Source organism: Trichogramma pretiosum, unplaced genomic scaffold (assembly GCF_000599845.2).
Source record: "Trichogramma pretiosum strain Unisexual culture from Peru unplaced genomic scaffold, Tpre_2.0 scaffold39, whole genome shotgun sequence".
In the NCBI taxonomy this organism is placed as follows: domain Eukaryota; kingdom Metazoa; phylum Arthropoda; class Insecta; order Hymenoptera; family Trichogrammatidae; genus Trichogramma; species Trichogramma pretiosum.
The window spans coordinates 1451720-1479215 of NW_019640828.1; the positions used below are offsets into that span (position 1 = coordinate 1451720).

Below are 27496 nucleotides of genomic sequence, written 5' to 3' on the forward strand. Positions count from 1 at the left end.
AAAAAAATATTCCACGAAGTTTTCAAAGATTACTTATGTGAAAAGTGTGCGAAGAGATTTGGAAATAAATCAAGTTTGCTCTATCACCTGAAAACAGTACACGGAGGTTGCAAAGATTTTCCATTCGAAAATTACGAAAAGAAATTTAATGATAAACAGTATTTGTTTTCGAATCGAAGGATAGTATGCAAAAATCGCAAAGATTACGAATGCGATGATTGCGAGAAAAAATTTGGACGGAGATGGGATTTACTCAGACACCAAAAATCAATACACGAAAGTTGGAAAGACTATACGTGCGATAAGTGTGAAAAGGAATTCGGACAAAAATCGCATTTGCTCTACCACCAAAGAATGGTACACGAAAGTCATAAAAATTTCCAATGTGATATTTGCGAGCGAAAATTTGGAGAAAAATCGAAATTGATTCGACATCAAAAGACGGTTCACCAAGGTCATAAAGATTTTGCATGCGACAAGTGCGAGAAGAAATATGGGCACAAAACACATTTGATTAATCACCAAAAAATAGTCCACGAAGGTCACAAAGACTACGTGTGCAACATGTGCGAGAAGGCCTTCGGACTTCGACATCATTTGCTCGTGCATCACGAAACAGTACACGAAGGTCAGAAATATTTCGCATGCGACAAGTGCGAAAAAGTATTTGGACAAAAACCGAATTTGCTCACCCACCTAAAATTAGTCCACGAAGGTCGCAAAGACTACGCATGCAACATGTGTGAGAAGAAATTTGGACGAAGAGCGGATATGCTTTCGCACCAAAGGGTAATACACAAAAATTGCAAAGATTTCGTATGCGATAAGTGCGAAAAGAAATTTGGGGATCTAAGCACTTTGATCAGACACAAAAAAATAGTCCATGAAGGTCGCAAAGATTTCGCGTGCGACAAGTGCGAGAAGAAATTCGGACAAAAACCTCAATTGCTCGTACATCAAAAAACAGTACACGAAGGTCTCAAAGATTATGCATGCGACAAATGCGAGAAGAAATTTGGGAATCCAAGCACTTTGATCAGACACAAAAAAATAGTTCATGAAGGTCGCAAAGACTATGCATGCGACAATTGCGAGAAGAAATTTGGACAAAAACCTCAATTGCTCATACATCAAAAAACGGTTCACGAAGGTCGCAAAGACTTCACGTGTGACAAGTGTGAGAAGAAATTTGGGGAACGAGGCACTTTGATCAAACACCAAAAGACAGTACATTGCAAAGATCATGCATGCGACTTGTGTGAAACAAAATTTGGACAAAAATCAGATTTGCTTCGGCACCAAAATACAGTGCACGATGGTCGCAAAGATTTCGTTTGCGACAAGTGTGAACAGAAATTTGGTGAAAAATCGAAATTGATTAGACACACAAGAACAGTACATCAGGGTGTCAAAAATTACGCGTGCGACGAGTGTAAAACAAAATTCTGGGATCGAAGTGATTTGATTAAGCACCGCAAGACGGTCCACGAAGGTCGCAAAGATTATGCATGCGACATGTGTTGCAAGAAATTTGGACGTAAACCCGATTTGTCGATACACCAAAAGACAGTACATGAGGGTCGTAAAGATTATGCATGTGACAAATGCAAAAAGGCATTTGGGGTTCAAAGCAATTTGCTAAAACACCAAAAAACAGTCCACGAAGGTCGAAAAGATTTCGCATGTGACAAAGGCGAGAAGAACTGGTGAATGACGATAGTAAATAATCTGTAGATATTTGTACATACGTTTTTTTAACATTTTAATAAAAATTGTGCCGAAATGATAGTCTTATATTGTAATGATTATCATTACACCTTGTGGACGTGTTTTATTTTTGAACCAGATTCCGCGTTTGACTAATTACCACTCTCTATAAATGCTACCATTATGCATCGTATTTCATTTCACAAGTTCACAGTTGAAATTCAAAGTCGATTTTTCTGTTAATTTCACTTCTCTAAATGTCTTGATCGCCAATGAATAAGCGTTCGTCTACGCCGTGCGTGTCGAAAGTCTGCTGCCCTGCGCGGTCGTGACTTGTTAACGTTTATTCAGTGTCGCGCAGTTTGCACTCTGCAGTGCGTGCTCGAACGAGCCAAGCACAGCTCGAGATCCGCAATTGGAGCGTTCTTTGTTACACAAGATAGTTTGGCGCTTTTTTTCCCCTCTCTCCGCACTTGATATACATCTTTGAGTATGTGGTGTGTATACGTCAGTACACGTTACGACTCCGCAGCGTGAACAAATAAGAAAGATCAACATCATCATTTTGAAACAAAAAGTAAAGCTTACCTCAAATTATAAGTGATTAGTTCAACGCGAAAGCATTTCGAATTTAAGAGTTCGAAAGACATTCAAATATATATTTTTATAAACGCCAGTGAGTGTGTGTGTGTTTTAGTGTACAGAACGATGGCCGCGGATGATTTGAGATTCTCCTTGATTGCCATGGCTGTGTGTGCTGGCCGCACGGAACTGTCCAAATTGTTTCAAAAAAATCAAAAGGACCCAAATTTGACCAATGCCAAAGGATTGACAAGTCTGCACTTGATGTGCAAGAGAGACCAAGACCACAAAATGATGGAGGTGTTCTTCAAGATGAACAAAGAAAACCATCAATCGGTGAGAGTCGATGCCCGGGACAACGAGGGTCAGACACCGCTGAATTTAGCTGTGGTTCGAGGCTTCAAAAAGGTCACTGAAGTATTGCTGAGAAACGGGGCGGATCCGAATTTGTCCGAAGAGGGTGGACAGACCCCTTTGCACATCATTTGCGGCAGAGAACGCGACGATTATGACTTTGCGCATATGTTCTTCGAAGTAAATAACGAACTAAATCAGATCGTGCAGGTCGATGCGAAAGACAAAATGGGTCGAACACCGCTACATTTAGCTTTACTATGCCGTCACGAGAAACTGGTGAAACTACTGCTGAAAAACGGCGTAAATCCGAATTTGGCCGACGAGGACGACGACGACGACGCCGATGAGTTGGCGCAGATGTTATCCAAGGTCAGCAGAAAAAAATACCAAACGGCGCCACGGGTCCACGTCCAGGCCAAGAATGGCGACACACCATTGCACTTGGCCATTTACAGCGGCCACGTGAACACGATCAAAATTCTGCTAAAAAATGGCGCACGTACAAATTTGATCAATAAGGAAGGATGGACACCGCTAAAATTAGCTGTCAAAAAGCTGTCGTTTGTTTTAGTTGATCTTCTCTTGGATCACTGTGCCGATCTGTCCAGCTTCGATTTTCCTGCCGAATATTGGGATTATGATATCGAGGATATCGATTGCAAATTTGAATTAGCATCTGGCGTTCTAGCATTTATTGAACATCTCGAGAACAGAGGATATCAGTGCGACTCTGTAAAGATTGTGAAACTGTTCATTAAGTGGAAAATTTTAAAAATGTCAGAAGATCACGAAAAACGTTGGTACGATAACGAGGAGTTCGCACGAGATGCGAAAAAGATGAAGGTCAGAGACGGTGATCCGAGTCTGTCGCTTTACGACCTGATTCGGCCGCGATCCGAAAAGCCGGCGAAGCTGCTCACGTACAAAGACTACTTCCGCTTCGCTAGATCAAAAAAATTGCGCAATCTAAAAGGGAATCACGAGGCTTGCGCCGATGCTCATCTGGCCGAGGAGATTTCGAGAAGATTTTTCCTGGACTTCGCCCGAGAATCTTTCATGGAGCTGACGAGTTGCAAGTTGCCTATCCTATGCTGTGACATAATAATCGAGCGTTTGAATCGTAAAGATTTGTGGCGCGTTTGCTTGGCGGCTGCTGGCCAATGTTCATAATGACGTTTGTAGTATTTTTTGATGGCGTTCAAATAAATGAATTAATCAAGAAAAAACTTCTTTTTTTTAATCCTTCCTATAAGCATACGCACGACCATTTGAAGTAAAAGATCTCAAATTGACTATGTGACTCGAAGCTTTTAAAAATTAACATATTCGCCTGAAAAAGTCGTAAAACACAACTCAAAAGTTCCAATAAATCGTCGGAGTTATCAGAACGCAGGGATTTGTTAGATATTTTAAAAAAGACTTCCTACGGAAAAATGAATATTTGTGCGTGTGTGTGTATGTTCTTTTGTTCATCAGAGGTCTGAAATAATAAATTTATATTTCGATGCATAAAACGTGTATCTTTACGGCGGTTTTCTCATTCATTAAATCAGCGCCGCTTACAATTAGGTCGTTGTGTGATAAGTTGATATTTTTTTATCAATCATTCTTATTTAACCGGAAAGACTACGTTAACTTACTACTAGCTTTTTTTTCAAAACTTGAATTGCCAATCAACGTCTGTAGAGAAATATTAAATCAATGCTCTGATTTAATAATAAAGAAAAAGATCAGGTCACTAATTGTTAATTTAAAAAGTACATTTTAACTTGATTATCTCAAATTTTCTTCACAAAGTTATTGTTGTAAGTTAATAATCGTTTGATATATTTATAATGATTGTGTTTATGTATTCATACATTTGAATAATCCACTTGCTATGGTCACTAGTGTGTTCAAACCTGCCCTTTCTTAAGAAGTACATGTACAAGTACAAATGATTATTTGAAGAGCAACGACTGGTATAATTCAGTGAATTCATATATGTATTAGTTATGATATAATATAAATATTTCAAAATATTTCCAACTTTGATAAAGTAGAAATTCGATTCTGAGCATCACCCTTTATTTTGTGGCAGCGATTACAAATGTATCGATTTTCTCAATAATATGGTGTAATCTTTGTCTCACTCGTTAAAAAACAATGGAAACAAATAAAAAAAGTTGACCACTGTTATTCTTTTACTATGCAGTCGGAATTCAAAGAATGAGTTCTAAAAAAAGCATGCTTCTCGTAGTTTTTAATACAATAGAAAAGTTTTCAAACATTAGAAACAATATAACATTTTTCTTTGAATATGAAAATGATAAGAGCTTGTTTTTTTTCATGACCTTATAGTGAATACTTTTGTTTTCATAGTAGTCGAACGTCGTATACATAGAATCCCTAAGTAAAATAAAACTTATTATAAAGCCCAAATTTTAGGCACGTGTACGAGCATATGGGTATGCATATGAGTATTGAAAGGTCTCTTAAGGACTGTATAACAAATTCAAATTAATTATTTATCCAAAAACACATTCTTTTGACATTCAAGAGTCAAAATAACGCAAATAAATTCTCTTCTTTGATTTTTTTTATTGAAATGGCTTTACACTTGAAATAATAGCCACAGAGTCTTTTTTAGGAAAAGGTGCAACTATGCCACATTTTTTAAATTTACTTCAAGTGTATCATTTGAAAAAAAAAATTAGATCGCGATCTTTCAACCATGATAAAAATTTTTCAACGGTTGGAATTCGGTTTTTTTTTTAAATTATGTATAGACATACACTACATGGCATTATAAAGACAAAAAAGGTTTTCTCTTACGTAGAACCTGAAATGTAAAATGATCGAAAGGTCGCCGTAAACGACAATGTCCTTTTTATAATCTGAAGACAAATGTTTCAATGGCAACAAATCATTATTTCTGTTATAAATTAATATAATTGGTATAAATCGAAAGACTTACATTGCTGCACGTTTCGAGATTTAATTCAACAATCGACCCAGCCTCTAGTACTAAAGGTTTCATTGACCTTAACAAAAGCAATATTACCATGAGTCTAGCCTTAGGTGGATATTCATACCAATTGATGCAATAACTACGAACGTGAATTTTTTTAATAATTTTTAATTTTTGTCAATTATACTTATTTTAAGTATCCGGAAATCTCACGATTTGATGTACATATCATGGCTGGCATTGCTAAGAAATTGACTAGGAACACACATACATGTGATGGCAAACAAAGAAAGACAATGTACTATTAACATTGTAATAGCTGTTCCTCGGCTCGTATCCATTAAAACTACCATCTGTAATTGATCATTGAATATATTATGAATATTAGTAGGATATTTTCATTGATATCTATAAGTTTCAAGTAGAATCAATTATTCTCTTCGTAATATTTTTTAAATTAAATAACTCGTCTTATATATAATAGGTTTCATACTTACTGTGGTACCACTTAAAATGATGTTACACGATATGCACAGAATAACGACAAACATCAATGCATTGAGCAAGTTATACAGTTTTTTGAAAAGACTATAAAATCAGGTAGTATATATAGTTTCAATCTTACCAATGTAATTATTTTTGAATAATTTGTCTAACAACGAAAAACATTCTGGCCTTGACATCCCCTAGATACATATAAAATGACTTACTGGGTGCATTCGGTGTGGTGTCGTATTACTCGGTTGAGTTTTTTGATGAGATATCGGTGAGCATTATCTCTATTTTCATCCAGCATACGGATATACTCAACATCCGTTTCTTTTAAATAATTTCTAAAAGTATGTCAAGTTAAATTACCAAAGTAAATTAATAAAACTATCAAAGGCAAAAAAACATCATCAAGAGATAGAAGCAAACTTCTCGCGTACTGCAATTGAAGAAGTGCGCCAATGATAAATCCTATCGATGAGAATTCGTACTGGCTCAACGATGCAACTATACAACTGTTGAGAAAAAGAAGGATCGACTGGATTGCATAAATTTGATAGAAATACTCATCTTCGTCCATGAAATAATCCCAATTATAAGGCAATGATTTTTTAAATGTTTTATTTCCTGGAAGTGCCCAGGTCAGTAACTCTGGGATAACCGTTGAAGCTGCACCGGCAGTTAAAGACATTATAACGAACGTCACTACAAAAATGTATTTTTAATTGTAGAATTGGTCAGTCAGTCCTGAAGAAACTGATGAAGGGTTGGGTGAAACGACAATTAGGTCACGAAATTGGGTTTTTTTCATTTTCATGTACCATACTATTTTTAATAAATGTTTGACTTAAATGGCTTTAAAATCGTATTATTTTTCTTATATTACTTAAGAAGGGGTAACGATACGTAAAATTACCTGTTAAAATTGAGTTTAAGGTCATGAATCTTGTAACTGATTGCAAAATCACTTTTTGACCTGAAGGATCGTTGTCTTGAAATATTCTGTCCATCACTGCCCAACAATTCTTAACCTAAATGCAATTTCGGAGAGGTATTATAAGGTTGTATAGGATTGGGCAATTCATTAAAAAATTATATTAACCTTTTCGTACTTCAAAGCTATGTAATCATAGGAATATATTGTAACGAAACCAATTATAGCTTGGCATAAACCCTCCAGAATCCGACTGTCAGCACCTCCTTTTTGGATGCCTTCATACATCTTGAATAACTAATAAAAGTCGGTATTAGAAAATAATTCTACAAGAAAATAATTCATATTATCTCAACGATACATACCACTCCAATTATTGAAGCAGAAAAAAAAAGATGAATTAATAATCGTCCAACGGTTTGAGTATATTTACTTTGATATGGCCATAAAAAACACATTTTTAATACTATTACCTGTATAGGATACTGAGTAAGTATTTGCCTATACCACCCTTGATCTTCTTGAATTTTTACTTGAGACATCATAGTAAATTTCCGGTGGATCGCCTATCCAATATACCAATTAGCATTGATCGTCTAAATGTCATCAAATTTTCTTGCTTTCCAGAAAATTTAGCTAATGCTAATATTCTCTTATACTAAGCAGTGAATTTTTTTCTTATGTCTTCAATGCTTCTCCAAAATGTTGGCAAATTTTCTCACTCAATATATTATGAAACAATAATAAAGACTTAGCGCAGACTTACACGTTGATAATTTATGCAGAGAGCTAAAGTGACATAGACCGCTTGCCTGCTAAGGCAAATCAGATCGTGGATTTTTCGACTGCTAAGGTCGAATTCGAGCCCGAAGTGGTTTGAATTCCATTATAAATGTAGGACCATGGCTGGCGAGTCAGCTCTTGGAGCGTCGGTTAATGAACTCCTAAAATCCCTACATATCAAATAATATTATTTCCGCTAAATAAGTGAGCCTATCCTCTTTTTATTAGCTTAAATGGAAGAACTATAATTATTGTAATTAATTTATCAATATTAAAGGTTTAATTAGTTTATATTAGTGGTCATTCATATTATTTAATGTAGTGTCTATTCCGGGGAAAGTTATACGAAATTTTAGAAATCCCTCGGGTTCTTTGGAGTTTCTTATACGAAAATTAAAAATGTCGTGTACGAATTTTCCCCTAAATAGCCGAATCCTTATAGAAATAGAATTTTGCATGAGCAAGCCCTTCGCTAATGCATTGGCAGCTGTTTTGTATGCGGTACCTTTGATGCAAGGATCTACCGCGTAAAATGAGGGTTTTATGTACTTGATTTCGAAAGGCGAAAAAGTTCTTCAAAGGAATCGTCGCCGAGTTAGAATTATCATTTATTCTAATGGTTATGAGAAGATGGTATAAACAGATAAACCTGTATAAACAATATGATTATAAACGATTTTGATATCATTTGAAAACTGATCAATGATCATGTGTATAGTAAAATCAAATCAGTTTGAATGTTGTTTTTCTGGATGAAACTAGCTATGATAACTACCGTAAGGCCACGATGGTCAGACAAAACATTATGACGTCATACAATAGCATATGATGTCATCCATATGATGTCATCCAAAGTAGCCTCACGTATCTTACTTATATCGGATGACATTTTCATGCATTTGTTTTTTCTTGATGTGTCTTACGAATATCGGGTAGTATTTTCATGCATTTTTTGATATCAGATTTAAAAAAAGTAAGTGCGTATCTATTTTTTATAAAGAATTAGTTATAAATAAATAATAATGTATTATTTTTTCTTCAAGTATAAAAAAGATGTGTTGAATGTCTGAATTTAACATTTCATTGATGCAAAGTAATTTATAACAAAAAAATTTAATTTTTTTAAATATTTTGAAGCAACGGGATTGAGGAGATGATCGGGTATATTTAATTCATAAGATGTGTTTAAAGTTTAAATATGTTTTTTTATTGTTTATTCATTACCCAAAATACAGCTGAGCATATTTTTAATATGAAATGTGCATGGCTCGTTATAAATAGTACAAACTCCGCTTTCTTTATTATTATCGTCGACAGTTTTTTGTTTATCAATTAAAAAAGAGCGTATATTTTTATCGCTTTCAACAAAATTTTTATCACTATTAAGTTTTTCTTTCAGTACACCCATCATACCACTTGCGATGTATGGAGCTTGGTTCGATAGAGATGCTAAGCGAGTCAAATATAATCATTCACACACGCCAAGGCACACCTTTAATAGATAAAATGTCCCATCATGCAATACAATGCTGTGCACAAACACTTTTTTGCTTCCTCATAGAGGAAGCTCTGTGATAGGCTCGAAAACGAGATTTTGAACCAGACCTCGTAGGACAATTTGGTTTATATATTTGGAAACAACATTGAATTACCAACAAATGTCTGTATGAGTTTTTGTTTTCTCGGCCTTTTTTTTATTATTTTTACCGACTTCGTGGCGTAGCTTCTCGACGATCTCGATAGCTCTTTTGTCGTAGCTACGAGTCAACTGTACAGACCAACCATTGCTTGTATCGATGGGGCCATCCTTCATTGATATAGCGCCTTTGAAATATTTATCGATTTTATCGAAACAGCCGACGAAGGCCTCCCATTCTCAAGGCTTGAAGGAGACACCTTTGAAATCGTGGCTTAAAATTCGAACGATTGGCGTATATTACTTATCCGTGATATTTTCGAATTCAACCGACTAGTTAGGACGCTTTACACTTCTTCAGAACACCAGTGCTTCAGGCCTTCAAAAAAAATCATTGAAAAATACAATTATTTTATTTTCGGTGAAATGGTTCGATATACCAGACCGGAGTATTTTTTTTCTTACTTAACTGGCACCAAAAAACGATTCCTTGAATTTTTTCAGAATTTTTCATTCATGCCGATAAAGCCTAGAGCTTTAAAGCCGCGTTTTTTCACGAAAATAATTTTTTTAAGGCGATGCGAAGCCTCGAAAAACTTGGAAAATTTTTTTCTTCTTTTGTCCATTAAAATACATAATCTCAAATTTAGAAAAAAATTGAAAAAATTATTTTGAATTCCTTGTCAAATTTTAATAAATTTTGACCGTTTCAAAATTTCCATTGAAGCTTCCTAGCTCATTCTAGAGCATAACAAAGATTAATGCGAAATTCTGAAGACATTTGAAAAATAATGTGAGTATGATGAAAAGTACATTTTAACTTGATTATTTCAAATTTTCTTCACTAAGTTGTTGTTGTAAGTTAATAATCGTTTGATATATTTATAATAATTGTGTTTATGTATTCGTACATTTGAATAATCCACTTGCTATGGTCACTGGTGTGTTAAAGTACATGTGCTAAAGTACAAATCATTATTTGAAGAGCAATGACTGATATAGTTCAGCTAATTCATATATGTATTAGATATATAATATAAAATAAATATTTCAAAATATTTCCAACTTCGATAAAGTAGAAATTCCATTCTGAGCATCACCCTTTATATTATGGGCAGCGGATACGAATATATCGATTTTCTCAATAATATGTTGTAATCCTTGTCTCACTCGTTGAAAAACAATGGAAACAAATTGAAAAAAAGTTGACCACTGTTTTTATTGTACTATGCAGTCGAATTTGGAAGAATGAGTTCTAAATAAATTATGCTTCTCGTAGTTTTTAATACAATAGAAAAGTTTTCAAACATTAGAAACAATATAACATTTTTCTTTGAATATGAAAATGATAAGAGCTTGTTCTTTTTCATGACCTTATAGTGAATACTTTTGTTTTCATAGTAGTCGAACGTCGTATACATAGAATCCCGAAGTAAAATAAAACTTATTATAAAGCCCAAATTTTGAGCACGTGTACGAGCATATGAGTACGTATATGAGTATTGAAAGGTCTCTTAAGGAGTGTATAACAAATTCAAATTAATTATTTATCAAAAAAAACATTCTTTTGCCATTCAAGAGTCAAAATAACGCAAGTAAATTCGATTCTATGTTTTTTTTATTGAAATGGCTTTACTCTTGAAATAATAGCCACAGAGTCTTTTTTAAAAAAAGGTACAATTATTATACTTAGAAAAAATTAGATCGTGATCTTTCAACCATAATAATATTTTTTCAACAGTTGGAATTCGGTTTTTTTTAAATTATGTATAGACATATACTACATGGCATTATAAAGACAAAAAAGGTTTTCTCTTACGTAGAACCTGAAATGTAAAATGATCGAAAGGTCGCCGTAAACGATAATGTCCTTTTTATAATCTGAAGAGAAATTTTTCAATGGCAAAAAATCATTATTTCTGTTATAAATTAATATAATTGGTATAAATCGAAAGACTTACATTGCTGCACGTTTCGAGATTTAATTCAACAATCGACCCAGCCTCTAGTACCAAAGGTTTCATTGACCTTAATAGCAACAATACAACCATGAGTCTAGCCTTAGGTGGATATTCATACCAATTGATGCAATAACTACGAACGTGAATTTTTTTAATAATTTTTAATTTTTGTCAATTATACTTATTTTAAGTATCCGGAAATCTCACGATTTGATGTACATATCGTGGCTGGCATTGCTAAGAAATTGACTAGGAACACACATGCATGTGATGGAAATTAAAGAAAGACAATGTACTATTAACATTTTAATAGCTGTTGCTGAATTCGTATCCATTAAAACTACCATCTGTAATTGATCATTGAATATGTTATGAATATTAGTAGCATATTTACAATGATATCTATAAGATTCAAGTAGAATCAGTTATTCTCTTCGTAATATTTTTTAAATTAATAACTCGTCTTATATATAATAGGTTTCATACTTACTGTGGTACCACTTAGAATGATGTTACACGATATGCACAGAATAACGATAAACATCAATGCATTGAGTAAATTGTACAGTTGTTCGAAAAGGCTATAAAAGCAGGTAGTATAAATAGTTTTAATTTTACCAATGTAATTGTTTATGAATAATTTTTCAAACAAAGAAAACCATTCTGGCCTTTGCATCCCCTAGATACATATAAAATGACTTACTGGGTGCATTCGTTGTGGTGTCGTATTACTCGGTTGAGTTTTTTGATGAGATATCGGTGAGCGTTATCTCTATTTTCATCCAGCATATGGATATACTCAACATCCGTTTCTTTTAAATAATTTCTGAAAGTATGTCCAGTTAAATTACCAAAGTAAATTAGTAAAACTATCAAAGGCAAAAAAACATCATCAAGAGATAGCAAATTTCTCGCGTACTGCAATTGAAGGAGTGCGCCAATGATAAATCCTATCGATGAGAATTCGTACTGGCTCAACGAAGCAACTATAAAACTGTGGAGAATAAGAAGGATCGACTGGATTGCAAGAATTTGATAGAAATACTCATCTTCGTCCATGAAATAATCGCAATTATAAGGCAATGATTTCTTAAATGTTTTATTTCCTGGAAGTGTCCAGGTCATTAACTCTGGAATAACCGTTGAAGCTGCACCGCCGATTACACACAATAAAACGAACGTCACTACAAAAATGTATTTTTAATTGTATAATCGGTCAGTCAGTCCTGAAGAAACTGATGAAGGGTTGGGTGAAACGTCAATTAGGTAACGAAATTTGGGTTTTTTTCATTTTCATGTACCATACTATTTTTAATAAATGTTTGACTTAAATGGCTTTAAAATCGTATTATTTTTCTTATATTACTTAAAAAGGGGTAACGATACGTAAAATTACCTGTTATAATTGAGTTTAAGGTCATGAATTTTGTAACTGATTGCAAAATCACTTTTTGACCTGAAGGATCGTTGTTTTGAAATATTCTGCCCATTACTGCCCAACAATTGTTAACCTAAATGCAAATTTGGAGAGTTATTATACGGTCGTACAGGAAGACAATACATTAAAAAATTATATTAACCTTTTCGTACTTCAAAGCTATGTAATCGTAGGAATATACTGTAACGAAACCAATTATAGCTTGGCATAAACCCTCTAGCATCCGACTGTCAGCACCTCCTTTTTGGATGCCTTCATACATCTTGTATAACTAATAAAAGTCGGTATTAGAAAATAGTTCTACAAGAAAATAATTCATATTATCTCAATGATACATACCACTCCAATTATTGAAGCAGAAAAAAAAAGATGGATTAATAATCGTCCAACGATTTGAGTATATTTACTTTGATATGGCCATAAAAAACACATTTTTAATACTATTACCTGTATAGGATACTGAGTAAGTATTTGCCTATACCACCCTTGATCTTCTTGAATTTTTACTTGAGACATCATAGTAAATTTCCGGTGGATCGCCTATCCAATATACCAATTAGCATTGATCGTCTAAATGTCATCAAATTTTCTTGCTTTCCAGAAAATTTAGCTAATGCTAATATTCTCATATACTAAGCAGTGAATTTTTTTCTTATGTCTTCAATGCTTCTCCAAAATGTTGGCAAATTTTCTCACTCAATATATTATGAAACAATAATGAAGACTTAGCGCAGACTTACACGTTGATGATTTATGCATAGAGCCAAAGTGACATAGACCGCTTGCCTACTAAGGCAAATCAGATCGTGGATTTTTCGACTTCTAAGGTCGAATTCGAGCCCGAAGTGGTTTGAATTCCATTATAAATGTAGGACCATGGCTGGCGAGTCAGCTCTTGGAGCGTCGGTTAATGAACTCCTAAAATCCCTACATATCAAATAATATTATTTCCGCTAAATAAGTGAGCCTATCCTTTTTTTATTAGCTTAAATGGAAGAACTATAATTATTGTTATTAAAATTATCAATATTAAAGGTTTAATTAGTTTATATTAGTGGTCATTCATATTATTTAATGTAGTGTCTATTCCGGTGAATGTTATACGAAATTCTAGATCCCCTGGGTTATTTGGAGTTTCTTATACGAAAATAAAAAATGTTCCAAACTTTCCACTCAATAGACAAATCCTTATGGAAATAGAATTTTTTATGAGGAAACCCTTTGCTAATGCATTGGCAGCGGTTTTGTATGCGGTACATTTGTAGCAAACATCTACCACGTAAAACGAGGGTTTTCTGTATTTGGTTTTGGAAAGCGAAAAAATTTTTCTAAGGAATCGTCGCCGAGATAGAATTTTTCATTATTCTAATGGTCATGAGAAGATAGTATAAACAGATAAACTTGTATAAACAATATGATCATAAACGATTTTGATATCGTCATTTGAACTGAGCTCATATTTAGAGTAAAATCAAATCAGTTTGAATGTTGTCTTTCTTGATGAAACTATAGCTATGATACTAAAAGATAAATTTTACTCATTCAATTTTTGTGGCACTAAATAGACTCATCGTTTAATTTTTACATCAAAATGGATAAAAGTGATAAGAAAGTCGAGAAAGTTAGCTCGGAAAATAATTTAAGTGAATCCGACGATATTATTTCAAACGACAAACAATACACTTGTGATATTTGCCAGGAGTTATTTACACTAAAATCAAGCTTAATAAGTCACCGAGAAACAATTCACAATGAACAAAAAAATTACGCATGCGACAAGTGCGAAATGAAATTTGAGTTTCGAAGTCATTTGAGTAGACACCAAATATCAGAACACAAAAGTCGCAAAGATTTTTCATGCGACAGATGTGAGAAGAAATTTGTGAAAAAATCGAGTTTGTTTACACACCAAAAATTGGTACACAAAGATCGCGCAGATTTCCCGTGTAACAAGTGTGAGAAGAAATTTGAAAATAAAACATCTTTACTTAAGCACAACAAAATATTTCACGAAATTTTCAAAGATTACTTATGTGAAATGTGCGCGAAACGATTTGGAAATAAACGGAGTTTGCTCTTGCACATAAAGACAGTACATGACAACTGCGAAAAAAAAATTGGACAAAAATCAGGTTTATGTAAATCCCAAAAGAAAGTACACGAAGTTTCCAAAGATTTCGTTTGCGACAAGTGTGACAAGAAGTTTGAAAGAAAATCAAATTTGCTCATACACCAAAAGGCAGTACATGATGGTCGTAAAGATTTTGAATGTGACAAGTGTGAAAAAAAATTTGGAAGAAAATCATTTTTGCTCATACACCAAACGACTGTTCACGATGGTCGCAAAGATTTCGCATGCGATTTGTGCGAAAAGAAGTTTGGAACTCGAAGCAATGTAATAAAACACCGAAAGACATTTCACGAAGGTCGCAAAGATTACACATGCGACAAGTGCGAGAAGAAATTTGGAGATAAGTACCATTTGCTCAGACACCAAAGAATAGTCCATGATGGTCGCAAAGATTACGCATGTGATCATTGCGAGCTGGTATTTGGAGAAAAATCGAAATTGACCAGACACCAAAGATCAGTCCATGATGGTCGCAAAGATTACGTATGTGACATTTGCGAGCAAAATTTTGGACAAAAATCAGATTTGCTCAAACACCAAAGAACAGTCCACGAAGGTCGTAAAGATTTTGAATGTGACAAGTGTGAAAAAAAATTTGGAAGAAAATCATTTTTGCTCACACACCAAACGACTGTTCACGATGGTCGCAAAGATTTCGCATGCCATTTGTGCGAAAAGAAATTTGGGGAACGAGGTACTTTGATTAAACATCAAAAAGGAGTTCACGAAGGTCGCAAAGATTTCGTTTGTGACAAGTGTGACAAGAAATTTGGGCAAAAATCTTCTTTGTCCAGACACCAAATGACCGTACACGCAGGTCGCAAAGATTTCGCATGCGATTTGTGCGAGAAGAAGTTCGGACAAAAATGGATTTTGCTCCAGCATCAAAAGACGGTTCACGAAAGTCGCAAAGACTACGCATGTAAAAATTGTGAAAAGAAATTTGGGGATTCAAGCACTTTGATCAGGCACAAAAAAACAGTCCATGAAAGTCGCAAAGATTACGCATGCGACAAGTGCGAAAAGAAATTTGGACTTAAACAGCACTTATTTGTTCACCAAAGAACAGTACACAACAGTCGCAAGGATTTGTCATGCGACACGCGTGACAAGAGATTTGGACTAAAAGCAGATTTTTTTCGACACCAAAAGGCAGTTCATGCAGGTCGATACACTTGTGACATGTGCGAGAAAAAATTCGGAAAAAAATCAGATTTTCTCAGACACCAAAAGACGGTACACGAAGGTCGCAAAGATTACGCGTGCGACAAGTGCGAAAAACAATTTGGGGTTAAAAGTGATTTGACCAAGCATCAGCAGAGAGTCCACGAAGGTCGCAAAGATTATGCTTGCAAAATGTGTGAGAAAAAATTTGGATATAATTGGCTTTTGCTAGACCACCTAAAGATAGTCCACGAAGGTCGCAAAGATTACTCGTGTGACAAATGCGAAAAGAAATTTGGAAGAAAAAGAGATATGCTTTGGCACCAAAGGAGAATACATGAAAATTGCAAAGATTACGCATGCGAAAAGTGCGAGAAAGAATTTGGTGGTAAATCAGATTTGTCAAGGCACCAAAGAACCGTACACGAAGGTCAGAAAAATTACGCATGCGATAACTGCGAACGGAAATTTGCAGAAAAATCGAAATTGATCAAACACCAAAGGACAATACACGAAGGTCGTAAAGATCACGTATGCGACCACTGTGACAAGAAGTTTGGAAATCGAAGCACTTTAATAATGCATCAGAAAACAATCCATGCAGATAGCAGAGACTATGTATCCGTACATTGCGAGAAGAAACTTGAACGAAAATAGAATTTGTTGTAACACCAAAAAACAGTACACGAAGGTCGAAAAGATGTCGCATGCCATCAGGGTGTCCATAATTACGCGTGCGACGAGTGTAAAACAAAATTCTGGGATCAAAGTGATTTGATTAAGCACCGCAAGACGGTCCACGAAGGTCGGAAAGATTATGCATGCGACATGTGTGGCAAGAAATTTGGACGTAAATCCGATTTGTCGAAACACCAAAAGACAGTACATGAGGGTCGCAAAGATTATGCATGTGACAAATGCGAAAAGGCATTTGGGGTTCAAAGCAATTTGCTAAAACACCAAAAGGCATTTCATGAAGGTTGCAAAGATTAGTCACGTGACAAAGGCGAGAAGAATTGGTGATTGACAATAGTAAATATGTGAAGATATTTGTACATTGTAATCGACAATAAATAAGCGTTTATTTTGTATCCTATTGTACTTTGCAATGCGTTTACAATAAATATAAAATTAATTTTTTTTTTCAGTTTTGCCCCTGCAGCAACACTTCCACAAAGCTTCTAAGAATCAACAAAGTCTCAAATTTTGCATTCTCTTTTATTTTCGCTATAATTTACTCTTTATCAATGCGTGCATTCGAAATTTCCATCCAATAGTCGTTGGAATTGTTAAAATGTTAAGATTTGTTAGATATTTTAAAAAATTCTTCCTGCAAAATGAAAAAGAGTTTTTGAGTATAGTACGTTACTGTTTATAGCTGTGGTAGAGGGGGAAATACAACCAATAACTATCTCAACTGACATTGGTCTCGTCACTTGCTTTCTTACCGGTAGTGTGTCTAGTCAATAACGAGCAGCTCATATCAATACCTTTGTGAGCAAATGTTTACGAATAGGTGAAATCCAGATACAGTGTTGGTTACGCGAGGCGTTTAACCTTAAATATTTCTTAAAAATTAGGGATGAAAACTTACAATTGAGCGAGTGATGGAGAGCCGTGGAAACATACTTTTTTCATTCGTGACATATCTTCCAAGCGATCGCTCCATCTAACTTACTAATTCTTTAGGGTAAAGGAAGAGCCGAAAGATACTTGGTCAGATGCAGGCGACGATTATAATTTTGATTCGGTGGACTCTTGTGAAGTCAAAAGCGTTGAAACATTCAAATTTTTTAAATTATCGGTGAGCTCAATGATTTCAATTATGTTTTTTGTGTTCTTGATTTCACGACCTTAACGCAATTTCAATTTCAGGACGATCAAATCAATGAAGATATTGCGATACGGGGAAAGATAAAAAAAGAAATTTTCGTAGATCTTGAGTGCAAAGGTGTTAAACTTGAACTGAATTATTTATCAACAACCGTTTGCAAAACTGAGTATCAAAGTTATCTACCAATTGCGAAAATTAAGAACCAAATTCAGACAAACCACGCGAATGAAAAAAGTTTAATAATTTTGATCAAGAAAGGTTTCGACTATGATAATGATTGCCAATTTCCGAAAAAATCCCAATCATCATTTGTGGAACAGATTCAGCTCAAAAGACACAAAATAACAGTACAGAATCGTATCAAACCTTTTGAATGTGATGTTTGTCACAAATTATTTGAATACCAGTATCTACTTAAAAGGCACAAAAATGGAGTACATGATAGAATCAAACCCTTTGAATGTGAAATTTGTCACAAATCGTTTGGATACAAGTATAGCCTCAAAATTCACGTGAATGAAACACATATTCGTAACAAACTCTTCAAGTGTAATGTTTGTCACAAATCATTTACAGTAAAAAGTAAACTCAACAGACACATAAATGCAGTACATGATCATAGCAAACCCTTCCAATGTGAAATTTGCCACAAATCATTTGGATACAAGAATGTACTCAAAAATCACATAAATTCAGTACACGATCGAAACACACTCTTTGATTGTAATGTTTGTCACAAATCATTTGGACGCAAAGATACCCTCAAGGCTCACGTAAAGAAAATACATAATAGGAGCAAACCTTTTGAATGTGAGATTTGACATGAATAATTTGTATCAAAAACTATTTTAAATGCTCACATAAATTCAGTACATTGCAAGAAACTATTCAAATTTGACATTTATTACAAATCATTGTCATGCAAAGGCATTCTGATAAGTCACATAAATGCAGCACCTGACTGTAACGATCCCTACTGTAAAGTTGCTTACAGGATATTTAGGTGCAGCACAGATTTCTGCAATCAGCGAGCTTCTGCAAACACGAGTACGTTACTTCATAATAGACAAAATTTCATAATAATCCTTAAATTTTGTAAAAAAATAAAAAAAAAAAACAAAATAATTCGAACTGTTATTTATTTTGTCGTGACTGACAAAACCTTATTCTAGACACTTCTACATTAATTAATATATAACAATATATTTTGGAAATCGCAATAAAACTAACGTTAAAAACATAGAACCAGCAAAATCCATCGTTAAAATTACTATGTGAAACAATTACATAACAATCCCAAACGTTTGGCCAAATTGCTACTCAGACATGGCGAGATCCGAATTTAGCCATTGAGAAAGGAGAGACTGTTCCACATTATTTTGCCAGAGAGACGGCGACGAACGCAAGAATCGAATCCCAATCCTAAGTTGGTATGGGAGGGGAGACGGGGCTTTCCCATGCGAGTATGCGACTCGCATCGTTCAGTTCAGCTTACGACGCTGCTCACAGTCGGCGCCACCAAAGAAAGAAGAAGAAGAAGAAGAAGCTTACGACGCCACACAGTAAACAAAGAAAGGTCGCATCGATAGCAGCACGATTCTTTTCTTTTGGCTTCGGCTTTGCAGTTACCCAAGTATCAAGTGATTATCGTGACAAAGAACAATTCTTCTAAATTTGTATGCGGTTGTGTAGTTTGTGTGCCACGTAAAAAAATGGCCAACGACTCGAAGTGTTTAAGAAAATTAGAAAGTATGCGAGAGGAGGTCGATTTGGAGATTGAAACTGAGCGATACAAATTTTTCTGTCGACTTTATGCCTTGGTCAAGGATTGGAGAGGCCAACTACCAGATCTCCGAGAAATTTTTCGGCGTGAAGAAATTGAGTGGCTTCTCACTGAAGATTTGAAGATTAATGAAAACCGCCAGACAAAGATGAGGTCAGGTTTATTCATCAAGTTTGTGATCAAGACCGGCTACAAGGACGTGCCCGACCTCGATGAAAATGGCCGGCCACTGTTGCGTCGCACAACGCCACTGCTTTGTGTTAATCAATTACGAATCGATCCTTTGTCATGCCACCCGGATGTCCAAGATCTGTTCAAAATATACGACAGGTACGACTTGAACTACATCGGCGAGATGGACTACACTCATTTTCATGTTGCCTGCGAGTATGGCTGTTACGATGTCGTTGAGAAATTTCTCGAGCTCGGCCAGGATCCGAGTTGCCTTTCGACTCATCCTTGGTATCCGACGCCGTTGCACTGTGCTCTGTCTCGGGGCAAATACGATTCAGACGGTTGTATGATAGGCTACAAGATCGTGGCCGATTTGCTGCTGAAACATGGCGCCAATCCGAATGTAGCTAACAGGTTGATTCAAGAGACACCTCTGCACATGATGTGCCAGAATCGATTCGAAGACAAATCGGCCAAATTCATGAGGATTTTTTTCGAAATCAACGACGCCAACAATCAAAAAGTTGATATCAATGCCAGGGACATGTCTGGTAAAACCCCACTACATTTGGCCATGGAGCACTTATGGGGTGCAGAAGTCGGCAAATTTCTGCTGAAAAGAGGTGCAGATCCCGATTTAGTGGATAACAATGGATCAACGCCTCTGATCGAGTTTTGCCGCCATCATGACGATTATGACTTGGCGAAGTTATTATTCGAGATTGCCGACTAGGGCGGAGCAAAAAAACACTTTTGTCGCCGATCGCTTTCTAATAGCAATAGAACGTTAGTATAACTCAAAAAAAGAGAAAAGCCACGAGGTAGGCGCATACAAATGATATCTTCAGTTAGCGCATGAAGCTCGAAGTTTGAATTTCGTAAAAACAATATAATCATGCTTCAGAAATGAATCACAGCAAAATCTCTCGGCTTCGAATAGACCGATCGGGCTGAAAGTTGCAGGGCTTGTTTTACATGTGAACACGAGTTTCTCTGTAAAATTTCAGCCCTCTAGGTGCCTCAGAAACAAAGATATAGTCATAGGAAGGTTGAAAAACGACGTTAGATTAATTTTTTTTTGTGCTATTTCTATCTTTGTACACCTGTAAGTTGCGTAATTTTGCTGCTATTGAAACGAAAGAGTAACCAATTTTTTCGTCTTTCAAAGACGTTTCCAACCGTATAAGTTTGTATAGGGGTTTTTAAATTTTTACAGAAGTTACAATATAAAAGGTCTAAACTTTTGTTTCACCATCGAAACTACATTTGTTATTTTTTTTTCTGTTTCTTAAAAGTTACACATTCTAGACAAACTTGAACCCCAATGATAGTTATCTGCTCTTAAAGAGCATAAAATTACCTTCAATTTGGTGTATGTAAAAAGTTTCTAAGTCCTCTAGAACCGAAGATACAGCTGTTTGAAGTTTTACTGAATATTGAAGTACTAAATCTGTGAATTTATCATAGACCGGATATGGTAAGATCATCACAGAATTTAATCTTGAATTTTCAATAAAACTTCAAACAGCTGTATCTTCGGTTCTAGAGGACTTAGAAACTTTTTACATACACCAAATTAAAGGTAATTTTATGCTCTTTAAGAGCATATAACTATCATTGGGGTTCAAGTTTGTCTAGAATGTGTAACTTTTAAGAAACAGAAAAAAAAATAACAAATGTAGTTTCGATGGTGACACAAAAGTTTAGACCTTTTATATTGTAACTTCTGTAAAAATTTAAAAACCCCTATACAAACTTATACGGTTGGAAACGTCTTTAAAAGACGAAAAAATTGGTTACTCTTTCGTTTCAATAGCAGCAAAATTACGCAACCTACAGGTGTACAAAGATAGAAATAGCACAAAAAAAAATTAATCTAACGTCGTTTTTCAACCTTCCTATGACTGTATCTTTGTTTCTAAGGCACCTAGAGGGCTAAAATTTTACAGAGAAACTCGTGTTCATATGTAAAACAAGCTTTGAAACTTTCAGCCCGATCGGTCTATTCGAAGCCGAGAGATTTTGCTGTGATTCATTTCTGAAGCATGATTATATTGTTTTTACGAAATTCAAACTTCGAGCTTCATGCGCTAACTGAAGATATCATTTGTATGCGCCTACCTCGTGGCTTTTCCCTTTTTTTGAGTTATACTAACGTTCTATTGCTATTAGAAAGCGATCGGCGACAAAAGGGTTTTTTTGCTCCGCCCTATTGCCGACGCCAAGCATCAAACGGTGCAGGTCGATAGACTTTTTTATGGTTATACACCACTGCATCTAGCTCTATTTGACAAATTCAAAAGGTTTGTAATAGCCGAATTGTTGCTGAGAAGAGGCGCTAATCCTAATTTAACTTGTGAATATGGATTGACTCCACTTCACATCATGATGGACCAATATTGCTATCGCGTTCATGATCGTTTAGAAATGGTGGTTGAAAAATTTTTTGATATAACTTACGCAAATGGTTACCGGGTCGATATCGACGCCCAGGACGCATGGGGTCAGACACCTCTTCATTTGGCCCTAGCCAATAAATGCAAGAAAGTAGCTGAATTGCTACTGGAATACGGCGCGGATCCAAACTTAGCCAATGCGGAGGGATTAACATCTTTGCATTATATCTGTCAATTAGACCAGCATGATCAATCGATCGAATTATTGAATGCATTTTTTGACATCAGCGACGCTTATCATCGAATCGACCTCGAAGTCGATGCTCAGGACAAATTGAACCGGACACCACTGAGATTAGCTTCGCTCAACGGTAACTATAAGATGAGCAAATTGTTACTGAAAAGAGGTGCAGATTTGAACTTGGCAGGCTTGAACCAATGGCAGGAACGTCTTATAGAGACAGAGGGATGATTAAGATATACTTCAAGGTTAACAAGAATTAACGTCAAACGGCAGAATGTAGTGCTGATTTATATCTAGATTAATATTCCTCCGTGAGTGACTTTGATGGCAGATTTGAAGCATATAAAAATTGTTTTAAATAAAAAGGAGTTGTAAATGTAATAAGTTGAGTTCCAGTATGTATGATGATTTCTGTAACAGTGAAATCTCTTTCTTTAGCAGTTTGTATTAATCTCATTCATTATAAAAAAGCCAATGATATTTATTTTAACTATTAATTTGAAGTCATGTTAAGGAAATTTAGAATTAATACTTTTTTTGACATCACAAGTTTGTCCAAATTATCAATTCATTTATCAGAATAAAATGTTTTTCAAAGTAAAAAAGTGATAATACTTTAATACCATGCTTATTTTCATTTTCAATACATACATCTTAATATATTAACATGTAAAATAGTCTAATTCCGACAGCATAATTATAATTCTACTGCAAGCTATACATTAACATTCCAAAATAAAAGGTATGTAAAAACCTAACACTTGACATATTACTTTCAAATCATTGTTAACAAAAACTTGTCAACCAATGTATAATTTTACTTATTTCTACATAAAGTTCAAAACTAAACTATTGATATCACTCTATAAATATAGACTAGACGAATGTAATGATTTATTTACTAAATTAAAAATGTTTTTAAAATGAACTAATTGAGGAGTTCGCATATAATACAGATTTTCATTTGTTTACAAACTAAATAGCTATGTTCTTGACATGTGTACCTGTAAAAAAAGTGTCAAATGTCGACAGTTTGTTGAGAATACTTCAAAAGTTACATGCACATCACTTATTCATTATAGGACAAAAAAAGGTGTGATTTATAAATTACTAGTCCAAAACTTGGTTGATTCCTTACTAATCATCGTTATCAGAAAATTGACAACAAAGTCGAGCTTACGATTTAAATCATTCCTGCATTTCGATAAGTTTTTAATCCTTTTCCTTTTGCAACTTAAGTTCAGCATGTAATGAATTCGTCATCGGGAAATGCGTTCTCAAAAACGTCGTGAGTATATATATCTCGAGTTTTGTAGCATGCGATATGTTTACAATTTACGTTATTGCTTGCGGGCGCACTGATCAATTCGTCTCGCAAGAATGTGTCGGTTCGCGGCCGGCCTACATCATTGCGCTGTGCAGTTCATTCAGTCCAGTTTGGACTTCGGCCTGTGCCACAACAAAGAAATATAGCTTATATCGTACTTAAACCAGTGATTCTCTTGAAGCGAATAAAATATTATATCCACCGATATACACTTGGCCCCGTGGCTCGCGGCCGCTAGTTTGCGACTCAATTGCTGCTGGAGAGTGGCGCCCATCAAAATTTGTCGAATGCAGACGGATTCTGTGACTCTTTTACACATCAATTTTTTTTTTAGGAACTTCTCTTTTACGCGTGACTTCATGGAGAAAAATTATGTACTTGTATAGAGCTCCTAACATAGTTGATAAATGTGCCCGTTTTAGAAATATCATGTAACTTTCAATTTCTGATTTTTGACTGAAACATTTCTTTTTCATGATTTTACTCTTTAATCATAGCAGAGTCAAAGAAGATTCACAAATATATATCTTCTTTGATATAGATTCAATTTCTATCGAAATGAATCAAAATAGTTACAGTTTCTTTTATATGATCAATCAAATCCGGATTAACTTGAAAGTTCTGAAGGGGGCAAGAACCAAGCTCAAAGCACCATTTTATGATTATAAAATTACTTCAAAAGGTTTACAGATTAATTACTGGACAAAATCGATATGCTTGTACTCTAATCAACTATGAAAAATATTGTCTCTAAAATAGGAATAAATAATCAACATTATACACTGCATGTTCAAACGCATAAACAGCCTTTTTTCTGAATAACTGAATTTTTTTTGTGTCTTGAATGATATTCGCTTCTCCAAAGTGTTCACAAATTTTCTCACTCAATATATTATTAAGACAATTACATATTATTGAAACAATAATTAAGACTTAGCGCAGACTTACACGTTGATGATTTATGCATAGAGCTACGAAATTCTAAAGATCCCTATAGTTATTTGGAGTTTCTTATACGAAAATGAATGTCGTATACGAATTTTCCCCTTAATAGCCAAATCCTTATAGAAATAGAATTTGTCACGAGAAAGACCTTTGCTATTACATAATGCATTTGCAGCGGTTTTGTATACGGTACATTTGTTGCAAGCATCTACCGCGTAAAATGAGGGATTTATGTACTTGATTTTAAAAGGCGAAAAAGTTATTCAAAGGAATCGTCGCCGCGTTAGAATTTTTAATTATTTTAATAGTCATGAGAAGATGGTATAAACATATCGACCTATATAAACAATATGATCATAAACGATTTTGATATCGTCATTTGAACGCTGATCAATGATCATGTTTATAGTCAAATCAAATCAGTTTGAATGTTGTCTTTCTTGATGAAACTAGCTACGATACGAAAAGATACATTTTACTCATTCAATTTTCTAGGCACTAAATAGAAAGATCCATCGTTTAATTTAAGCACCAAAATGGATAAAAGTGATAAGAAAGTCGAGAAAGTTACCTCGGAAAATAATTCAAGTGATCCCGACATTATTGTTTCAGATGACAAAGAATACATTTGTGATATTGACCAGAAGATATTCTCACTGGAATCAAGCATGCTAACTCACGGACACATAATTCACAATGAACAAATGGGTTACCCATGTGACCAGTGTAAGAAGAAATTTGTGAAAAGATCGATTTTGTTTGCGCACCAACAACTTGTACACAAAGATCAGGAAGATTTCACATGTGACAGCTACGAGAAGAAATTTGTGAAAAAATCTAGTTTGTTTCCGCAAAAAAAATTATTACACAAAGATCGGGAAGATTATGTATGCAACAAGTGCAAGAGCAAATTTGAAAATAAATCAACTTTACTTAAACACAAAAAAATATTCCACGAAGTTTTCACAGATTACTTATGTGAAACGTGTGCGAAGAGATTTAGAAATAAACAGAGTTTACTCTTGCACATAAAGACAGTACACGATAAGTGCGAAGAGAAATTTGAACAGCATCAATTGCTCACCTACCAACAGAAGGTACTCAAAGATCGCAAAGATTATGCATGCGACAATTGCGAGAAGAAATTCGGAGATAAACAACAATTGCTTAGACACCAAAAGATAGTCCACGAAGGTCGCAAAGATTACGCATGCGAAAATTGCGAGAAGAAATTTGGACTTAAGCGAAACTTGTTAAAGCACCAAAGGACCATACACGAGGGTCGCAAGGATTTTTCATGCGACACATGTGACAAGAGATTTGGACTAAAATCAGATTTGTTTCGACACCAAAATATAGTTCATGAAGGTCGAAAAGATCACGCTTGTGACAAGTGCGAGAAGAAATTCGGACGAAAATCGCATTTTCTCAGACACCAAAGGACAGTACACGAAGGTCGCAAAGATTACTCATGCGACAAATGCAATAGAAAATTTGGACATAAGCAGCCATTGCTTAATCACCAAAGAACAGTCCACGAAGGTCGCAAAGATTACCTGTGCGATAAATGCGAAAGAAAATTCGGATATAAATCAGATTTGTTAAAGCACCAAAGGACAGTGCACGAAGGTCGCAAAGATTACGCATGCGACAATTGCGAGAAGAAATTCGGATATAAACAACAATTGCTCAGACACCAAAAGATAGTCCACGAAGGTCGCAAAGATTATGCATGCGACAAATGCGAGAAGAAATTTGGACTCAAGTGTAATTTGCTCATTCACATAAGGACAGTCCATGAAAATATAAAAGATTACTCTTGCAACAAATGCGAGAAAAAATTTGGAATGAAGCAAAACTTGTTAAAGCACCAAAGGACAGTTCACGAAGGTCGCAAAGATTTTGCATAGGATAAGTGGAAGGAGAAACTTAGGCATAAATCTGATTTGTCCAGACACTAAATGACCGTACACGCAGGTCGAAAAGATTTCGCATGTCATAAATGCGAGAAAAAATTTAGACGAAAACTTTATTTGCTCAAACACCAAAAGGCATTTCATGAAAGTTGCAAAGATTAGTTATTTAGCAAAGACGAGAAGAACTGTTGATTGACAATAGTAAATATGTATAAATATTTGTACATACATTTTTCTAAAATTGTAATAAAAGTAGTGCCAAAAAAGATTAAGTTTTACGTGATATGAATACACTTTATTACATTGTTGTTGTGTTATTTTCTCGTGCATGTATACTAGTAATTACGACTCTCTGCTATTACTATGCATCGTATTTCGTTCCACAAGTTCACTGTCAAAATTCGAAGTCGATTTTTCTGTTGGTCTCACTAATTCTCCTGTAGTTTCTAATTGAATTAAGTTTTAGGTTTTATATCTGTCGCTATGTACAATCGGCAAATAATTTGAAGTCGAATCATCATCAAATATCTTAATCGACAATAAATAAGCGTTTATTTTGTATCCTATCGCACTTGCGTTGCATTGCGTTTACAATAAATATAAAATAAATATTTAGTTAACAAAATGACAAATTTTAAAATCACGTGAATGTTATTTAGTATCGTGTTTATTTTATTTATTTTGAGTTGTTTAAAAATGAAATAGAGTTTTTGAGTATAGAACGTTACTGCTTATAATTATGGTA

At 34.8% G+C, this 27496-nt stretch overlaps 4 protein-coding genes across 4 annotated transcripts; all 4 read left to right on the forward strand.

Annotated features, from left to right (window-relative positions):
* On the forward strand, positions 1 to 1987 carry LOC111694603 (zinc finger protein 271-like). Its single transcript, XM_023463346.1, has 2 exons — positions 1 to 879; positions 1922 to 1987. Exons 1-2 carry the CDS (start codon positions 355 to 357, stop codon positions 1985 to 1987), a joined length of 591 nt encoding a protein of 196 aa, XP_023319114.1. The 5' UTR covers positions 1 to 354.
* Positions 1988 to 2415: 428 nt separating this feature from the next.
* On the forward strand, positions 2416 to 3816 carry LOC106659510 (ankyrin-1-like). Its single transcript, XM_014382086.1, has one exon. It carries the CDS (start codon positions 2416 to 2418, stop codon positions 3814 to 3816), a length of 1401 nt encoding a protein of 466 aa, XP_014237572.1.
* Positions 3817 to 19678: 15862 nt separating this feature from the next.
* Positions 19679 to 20656, forward strand: LOC106659512 (ankyrin repeat and protein kinase domain-containing protein 1-like). The gene has a single exon (XM_014382088.1). It carries the CDS (start codon positions 19679 to 19681, stop codon positions 20654 to 20656), a length of 978 nt encoding a protein of 325 aa, XP_014237574.1.
* A 1474-nt stretch (positions 20657 to 22130) lies between these two features.
* LOC106659513 (E3 ubiquitin-protein ligase HACE1-like) lies at positions 22131 to 22791 on the forward strand. Its single transcript, XM_014382089.1, has one exon. It carries the CDS (start codon positions 22309 to 22311, stop codon positions 22789 to 22791), a length of 483 nt encoding a protein of 160 aa, XP_014237575.1. The 5' UTR covers positions 22131 to 22308.
* Positions 22792 to 27496: the final 4705 nt, after the last annotated feature.